This window comes from Pyrgilauda ruficollis, unplaced genomic scaffold (assembly GCF_017590135.1).
Source record: "Pyrgilauda ruficollis isolate IOZ18807 unplaced genomic scaffold, ASM1759013v1 scaffold403, whole genome shotgun sequence".
NCBI lineage: Eukaryota > Metazoa > Chordata > Aves > Passeriformes > Passeridae > Pyrgilauda > Pyrgilauda ruficollis.
The window spans coordinates 59,370-67,086 of record NW_024525524.1 but is presented as its reverse complement, the minus strand read 5'-3'; the positions used below and the strand labels follow the sequence as shown (position 1 = coordinate 67,086).

At 68.8% G+C, this 7,717-nt stretch overlaps 1 protein-coding gene across 1 annotated transcript; it reads right to left on the bottom strand.

The window, feature by feature from the left end:
• Nucleotides 1-135: 135 nt before the first annotated feature.
• CS (citrate synthase) lies at nucleotides 136-7,000 on the bottom strand. Its single transcript, XM_041477550.1, has 10 exons — nucleotides 6,825-7,000; nucleotides 4,910-4,957; nucleotides 4,202-4,309; nucleotides 4,036-4,101; nucleotides 3,831-3,962; nucleotides 3,147-3,335; nucleotides 2,854-3,053; nucleotides 2,504-2,655; nucleotides 1,032-1,303; nucleotides 136-424 (listed from the first exon to the last, which is right to left on the bottom strand). The coding sequence occupies exons 1-10, from the start codon at nucleotides 6,876-6,878 to the stop codon at nucleotides 254-256; spliced, it is 1,392 nt and encodes a 463-aa protein (XP_041333484.1). The 5' UTR covers nucleotides 6,879-7,000; the 3' UTR covers nucleotides 136-253.
• Nucleotides 7,001-7,717: the final 717 nt, after the last annotated feature.

Sequence of the window (7,717 nt, the reverse complement as noted above, 5' to 3'; positions counted from 1 at the left end):
CAGTCTGCGCAGTGCGAGCTGCTGGGGTGGGGAGGGGGCCCACGGGAGCCCCCCCACCCCACCAGGGCAGACGATCTGGGGGTGAGGCTGGGGAGGGGGGGCCCCCAGGGCTGCCTCTGCCCCTCCCCAAGGCGGGTGGGGGAGGGGAGGGGGAGCAGCCGGGGGGGCCCCGAGGGGGGTTCAGTGCCGAGGGTGGCCGGGCCGGGCCCGGCAGCGCGGCGTTCCCTGGGGGAGCCCTGTCCCCTTCCCTTCTTTAGGTGGATTTGTAACCCACGAGCTGCATGAGGCCCTTGGTGCTCATGGATTTGGGTCTCTCCAGGGGGAATCCCAGAGCCCGGCTCCAGATGAGCTGCGAGAGGACGCCCAGGGCCCGCGACACCCCGAAGAGCACCGTGTAGTAATTCATCTCCTTCATGCCGTAGTACTGCGGGGACAGCGGGCTCGGCGTGGGCAAGGAGACCCCCGGGAGACCCCTGGGAGACCCCCAGGGCACAGAGACAGGGACAGGCGGGGCAGGAGTGGTTTAGTTCTTGATGAGGGAGCAGCAGGGTGAGGGAGGGAGGGAGGGATGGGGAGAGGAACGGGCTGGGAGAGGGAGGGTGGGGCAGGGGAAGGGATGGACAGGACAGGGAGAGGGACAAACAGACAGGCAGAGGGACACATGGACAGGAGGAGGGACAGACAGACAGGGAGAGGGACACACACAGGGAGAGAGACACACAGAAAGGAGAACGGAGAGAGGGACACAGACAGGAGAGGGACAGAGAGAAGGACGCACAGGACAAGGGACAGACAGAGAGAGGGACAGAGAGAAGGACACACAGGACAAGGGACAGACAGACAGGGAGAGGGACACAGAATGGAGAACAGAGAGAGGGACACATGGACAGGAGGAAGGACAGACAGAACAGGGAGAGGGATATGGACGTGCAAATGGATACATGGAGAGGGAAAAGGACAGACTAGCAGGAAAAGGGACAGACAGCACAAAGGGACACAACCATGAAAGGGACAGAGGACCCTGGGCTCACCTGCAGCAGGACCCCGCTGTGGGCATCCACGTTGGGCCAGGGGTTCTTGGCCTTGCCCTGCTCCAGGAGCACGTTGGGGACGATCTTGTAGAGCTGTGCCACGAGCTTGAACAGGGGGTCCTTGGGCAGGTGCTTGAGGGCGAACTCGCGCTGGCAGGTGTAGCGAGGGTCCGTCTTCCGCAGCACCGCGTGCCCGTAGCCCGGCACCACCTGCAGGGACAGGGGCTCAGAGCCTGTCTTGGTCCTGGAACAGCCCCTGAGCCCTGGAACCCCTGAACTTTGGAACCCCTGAGCCCTGGAACCCCTGAACCCTGGAACAGCCCCTGAGCTCTGGAACAACCCCTGAGCCCCGGAACAGCCCCTGAGCCCCGGAACCCCTGAACTTTGGAACCCCTGAGCCCTGGAACCCCTGAGCCCTGGAACAGCCCCTGAGCTCTGGAACAACCCCTGAGCCCCGGAACTACTTGGCGCGGTGGATGCCCTCGGCGTAGGCGCGGGCGAACTTGCTCTCGCTGTTGAGGGCGGTGACGGCGGCGCTCAGCTGGGACATGGGGGGCAGGGTCACCACGTGGGAGGGCAGAGCTGCACGCTTGGCCCACTCTCGGGACAGCCAGGTCACCTACGGGGACACGCCGGGGCTGAGCTGTGAGGCTGGGGGCTGTCAGAACCCCCCCAGCCGTTTGCCAGCCCCTCCCAGGGCTGGGGGCTGTCAGACCCCCCTCAGCTCTTTGCCAGCCCCCTCCTGGGGCTGTCAGATCCCCCCCCAGGCCCCCTTCTGGATCCAGGGGCTGTCAGACCCCCTGAGCTGTTTGCCAGCCCATCCCTCAGCCATTTGACAGGCCTCTCCAGGGTCTGGGGGCTGTCAGAGCCCCCTCAGCTGTGTCCCAGCCCCCTCCTGGGTCTGGGGGCTCTAAACACGGGGGCGCGGCCGGGGAGGAGTGTATCGAGTCCCTGCGGGGGGCCCGGACACGGGGCTGGACTGAACCCCTCTCGGGGGGCTGCAGAGGGGCAGGGGGGGCTGCACCCCCCTCAGGACCCCCACCCAGCCCAGCAGTGGGGGAGCCCGGGGGGGGCTCCCAGTGTGCGCAGTGAGAGCTGCTGGGGTGGGGAGGGGGCACACGGGAGCCCCCCCACCCCACCAGGGCAGAGGATCTGGGGGTGAGGCTGGGGAGGGGGGGACCCCAGGGCTGCCTCTGCCGGACAGAGGGACAGGGGGACGGGGACAGAGGGACATGGGGATGGGGACAGGGACACAGGGACACCTGGATAGGGAGAGAGATGCGTGGACAGAGAGAGGGACAGAGGGACACATGGACGGGGAGAGGGACAGACAAGAGGTGAGGGCAGACAGGAAGAGGGACATGGACAGAGTGACAAGGAGAGGCACAGACAGACAGGAAGAGGGACACACTGGGCAGGGAGAGGGACACACTGGACAGGGAGAGGGACACACTGGGCATAGAGAGGGACACACTGGGCAGGAGCAGTGCCCACCTGGTTGGCGAGGCCGTGCAGGGGCCCGGCCAGCCCGTTCATGGCGGCGGCGAAGGCGAGGTACGGGTCAGACAAGGCGCTGCCCACGAGGTGGCTCGTGTGGGCACTCACGTTCCCTCCCTCGTGGTCACTGCCGGGGCCAGAGGGCCATCAGGACTCCCCCAGCCCCACCAAACACCTTTCACAGCATTTTGGGAGTGGGGAGTAGGGCGCTGCCAGCCCGGTTCAGCCCCACCCCAGCCCTGGGGGGCCCTGGGGCTGGGAGCGGGGCCAAACCCCCGCCTACTCCTCATCCCCAGCTGCTCCAGGTGCAGCTCCCAGCTTTCACCTGTGGATAGTGAGGTAGAGCCGCATCAGCTCGATGAACTGGGGGTCGGTGTAGCCCAGCATGTTGGTGAAGTTGTGGGACCAGTCGAGGTTGGGGTCGATGGCCCCGATGCCGCTGCCCTCGCGGTACAGGTTGCGGTAGATCTTGGCGGCCACGCACGGCAGCTTGGCGATCAGATCCATGGCGTCCTCGTACACAAACTGGGACCGGCGGGGTGAGACCGTGCTCCCCTGAGCCCCCGCACCCAAATCCAGCCCCCAAAGTCAGCGCTGGGGCAGCAGCTCCCCCCGTACCTCCCAGTACTTGGCGCGGTGTATGCCCTCGGCGTAGGCGCGGGCGAACTTGCTCTCGCTGTTGAGGGCGGTGACGGCGGCGCTCAGCTGGGACATGGGGTGCAGGTTGGTGGGGAAGTTGTCCAGCATGGTCACCACGTGGGAGGGCAGAGCTGCACGCTTGGCCCACTCTCGGGACAGCCAGGTCACCTACGGGGACACGCCGGGGCTGAGCTGTGAGGCTGGGGGCTGTCAGAACCCCCCCAGCCGTTTGCCAGCCCCTCCCAGGGCTGGGGGCTGTCAGACCCCCCTCAGCTCTTTGCCAGCCCCCTCCTGGGGCTGTCAGATCCCCCCCCAGGCCCCCTTCTGGATCCAGGGGCTGTCAGTCCCCCTGAGCTGTTTGCCAGCCCATCCCTCAGCCATTTGACAGGCCTCTCCAGGGTCTGGGGGCTGTCAGAGCCCCCTCAGCTGTGTCCCAGCCCCCTCCTGGGTCTGGGGGCTCTCAGCCCCCCCTCAGCCATTTGCCAGCCCCCTCCTGGATCCAGGGGGTTTCAGCCCCCCCCTCAGCCGTTTGCCAGCCCCCTCCTGGGTCTGGGGGCTCTCAGCCCCCCCTCAGCCATTTGCCAGCCCCCTCCTGGATCCAGGGGCTGTTGGGGGCTCTCAGCCCCCCCCCTCAGCCGTTTGCCAGCCCCCTCCCAGCAGTACCTGCTCCTGGGTTGGGATTTCTCCGGTCACCAGCAGCCAGAAGAGCCCCTCGGGCAGTGGCTCCTCTCCCCCCGCAGCTTTGGGCAGCTTCTTCTGGCACTCGGGAATGCTGTAGCCACGGAAGCGGATGCCCTGCGGGGCCGGGAGCGTCACCGGGTGGGAACGGGAGGGGACAGGGTGGGGACAGGGTGGGACAGGGTCCTACCTCATCAGGATCCAGCACCGAGGTCTCGTAGATCAGCCCTTTCATGCCCCTCATGCCGCCGTACACCTGGAAGGGGCCGGGAGGCGGCGGTGAGGGGCGGCGGCGGGGCCCGGTGGCACCGGTGGCACCGGTGGCCCCGGTGGCACCGGTGTGGCCGCACACTCACCATGTCCACCGTGATCTGCCCGATGGCCGTGCTGCCGTGCTGCTGCCGGAAGCTCTTGATCTTCGCCTGCTCCTTGGGGATCATGGTGGCCAAGACGTCTTTGAGGTTCTGGGGACAAGGGACAGGGATGTGAGAGGGGGGCTGAGCAGCAGAGGGGGTGACAGGAGAAGGGGGACAAGGAAAAGGTGTGACAACTGAGAGGGTGACAGGAGAGGGGACTCCCCCTGGAGAGGGGTGACAGAAGATGTGGGGCAGGAAAGGGAGGGAAGGAGGAGAGGGGACTCTCCCTGGAGAGGGGTGACAGAAGATGTGGGGCAGGAAAGGGAGGGAAGGAGGAGAAGGGACTCCCCCTGGAGAGGGGTGATGGGAAAGGAGGTGACAAAAGAGATGGGGACAGAAAAAGGGGCAATAGAACAGGGGGCTCCTTTTGGGGAGAGGAGACAGGAAAGAGGGTCAGAGGAAAGAGGGTGACAGGAAATGGGGTGACAGGAAATGGGGTGACAGGAAAGGGAGCTCCCATTGGAGAAGAGTGACAGGAGAGGGGGTCATGACAGAGGGGGTGACAAGAGAGATGGGGACAGGAAAGAGGATGAAAAGTGAAGGGTCTCCTCTTGGAGAGGGGTCTCAGGAGTGGCAGCCACAGGGAAGAGGTGTCAGGAGAAGAGAGCAGGTGACAGGACAGGGGTCAGGGGAGAGGACCACCCTTACCGTGGCGGCGCTGGCGTGGCGAGCAGCGAAGAGGACACACGGCGCATTCTGTGGGACAAGGGACACAGAGACCCCCCTGTCACCAGGGCAGGGCCTCTTTTTGGGGGGGTGCAGCCAGAGGACCCCCCTAGCCCCGTAGCAGGTGAGACCCCAGTTCCCAAGGACATCGGAGCCGCTACCCTCGCCCACGCGGGCGCGGCTCAGAGCCGGGATCAGCCGAGCCGGGATCAAAGCCGGGATCAAAGCCGGGATCAAAGCCGGGATCAGCCGGGGCGGCCCCGCGCTGCCCTCGCAGCCGGACCGGAGCTGGCACGGGGCAACGCGGCCGCGTTCTCCTTCCTGGAGCCGCGCCCGGCCAGGCACGGCCGCGGTTTTCCTGAGCCGGGGAATCCGAACTTTGTTCCTCGCCCACGCGTGGGAACCGGGAACCGCGGGGACTCCCGGCCGGCGGGGACATCCCGGGAACGCACGCCAGCACCGGGGACACCGGGCCCGCCCGCCCCGCTGGGCACCGCGGGCTGGGGGATACCGGGGGACACCGGGGGACACCGGGGCCGCCATCCACGGGGACACGCGGCGATTCCCCGGGGCCGGGAGCTGCGGCAGCGCCTGCGGCAGAGCCAGAACATGACTCGGTTTTTCCGCTGCCTGCCGGGAGGACGCGGGGGGGGCCGCGCTGCAGAGAACCCCCCCACTCCAAGGGTGTCCCCCGGTCCCCCGCCACCCCCGGGCCGGCCAGGGGGGTCCCCGGTGGGGCGGGTGTGGCCGTGGCGGGTGGCGAGGCCGTGTCCCCCCGCAACAGGCGGCTCCGGGAAGGGAAAATGCCGGCGGAACAATGGAGGCGGCGGCGGGAAGCCCAAGGTCAAGGCGGCCGCTGTCACACCCCCCCGGCCCGCCGTGTCACCCCCAGTGTCACCCCCGTGTCACCCCCGCTTTGGGGGTCCCCACGGCTCGTCCCGGCTGTCACCGAGGTGCCAGTGGCTCAAGGTCACGCGTGCTGGCGGTGACACCGGGCACCGGCCGGGGGGGGAGTGCGGGGACCCTCCGGGGGCTCCCGTTGTGCCCGGGGGTGCGGGGGCTCCGCGCTTCGAGACTGCGGGGTCGGCAGGAGGAGGAGGAGGAGGGTCGGGATCACGGCTCAAACCGGGGTGGGGGGCGGCCCCGGTTTGACGGGGGAGCAGGGCCAAGTGGGGCATCGGGAATATCCCAAAATATCGCCCGGTCGATAAAGACACCGCAACGCCCGTTACGAAACGCCGGGGCCGCGGCCAAGGCAAACACACCGGAGGGGTTGGGGCCGCTCCAGCCCGGTACCGGCGCTCGGGGGTCCCCTCGCTGTGACCCCGATGTCCTCTACGGCACCGAGACGCTGGGGAAGGGCGGCGGCGGCGGCGGCGGGGACGGTCCCCGCCTCCACCCCCCCTACCGCCGGTTCCACCGGGCGCGGCCTCCCGGGGCCGGTGCGGGGCTCCCGGGGGGCGTCCGGGACCCCCTAAGCCCGGCGCTGTACAACGAGGGGGAGCGGCGGGACCGGGACCCCCGGCGGGGCTGCCCCCACACGGGGCTGAAGCAGCAGCGGAATCCCCCGGGCACGGACCGGGCCCGGAGCCCCCCGAGCCACTCCCGGTGCCCTCGGCTCTGAGAAGGCTGCGGCGGGAGCGCCCGGCGCTGGTTCCCACCACGTGCTGCCGCTGCGGCCCCGCGCCCACCCCGGGCCCGATCCCGGTCCCGATCCCGGTCGCGGTCCCGGTCCCCCCGGTCCCATCCCCCCTCCTCCGCCGCCACCGCGCGGCCTCTTTAAAGCAGCGCCCCCCGCGTCGCCCCTTTAAGAACCGGACCCCCCCCGCTCTCCCTTCCCCCCGCGGCGTCGCCCCTTTAAGGCGCGGCGCGGCGAGGCCGGGCCGGGCGCGCTCACCTTGGGCCCGCGGAGGCGCGCGGCCGCCCGGCTGCCGGCGGCGAGGAGCGTCATGGCGGTACCGGGACGGGACAGGCCGGGGCTGAACGGGGCCGGGACCGGGAGCGGGGCCGGGACCGGGAGCGGGGCCGGGGCGGGAGCGGGGCCGGAGCCGCGGCGGCCGGGGGTCCTCAACGTGAGGGCGGGGCGGAGCGCGGCGCTGGTTATTAGCATAACCCCGCCCCCTCCCGGGGCAGAGCCGTTTTCTATTGGCCAAGAGGCGCGCCGTGGGGCGGAGCCACGCTAATAAAGTGGCGGGGGGCGCAAGCTATAGGTGGCCGCCGCATTCGCCTGATCAGGACCAGGGGTGGGGTGAGGGGGTGCCCGACCCGTCTCATGACGTCACCGGCCGCCGTGCGTGACGTCACGGCCCGGTGTCATCCCCGCAGCCGCGCCGGTGTCTCGGTGGGGTTTGGCTGTGGTGGCGGGGGGCTGCCCCGTGACGTCACCAGGCGGTATGAGGTCACTGGAGCCCATGACGTCATCCTGCATGTGGCCACAGTGGCTTGAGGCGCTAGGATGTGGCATGAGGCTCAGCGGTGACGTCAGGAGGTGGCATGTCACCATGCCCGCTGAGCCCAGGACATTGTCCTGCTGGCCCCGGTGCAACGGGTGACACAATGGAGTGACATGGGGTGACATGGGGTGACACGGGGTAACGGGTGCCAGAAGAGGGGCAGAGCCCTCCTGCTGCTCCCGTCCCCTGGCCAGGTGACATGGGGTGACACAGGCCACGGCAGAGAGGCCAGAACCCTCTCAGTGGCGGGGTGGGATGACACAGGGTGGCAGCTGAGCGCCAGCACCCCCACGGTGGATGGCATGAGGTGACACAGGGTGACACGGGGTGACCAGCC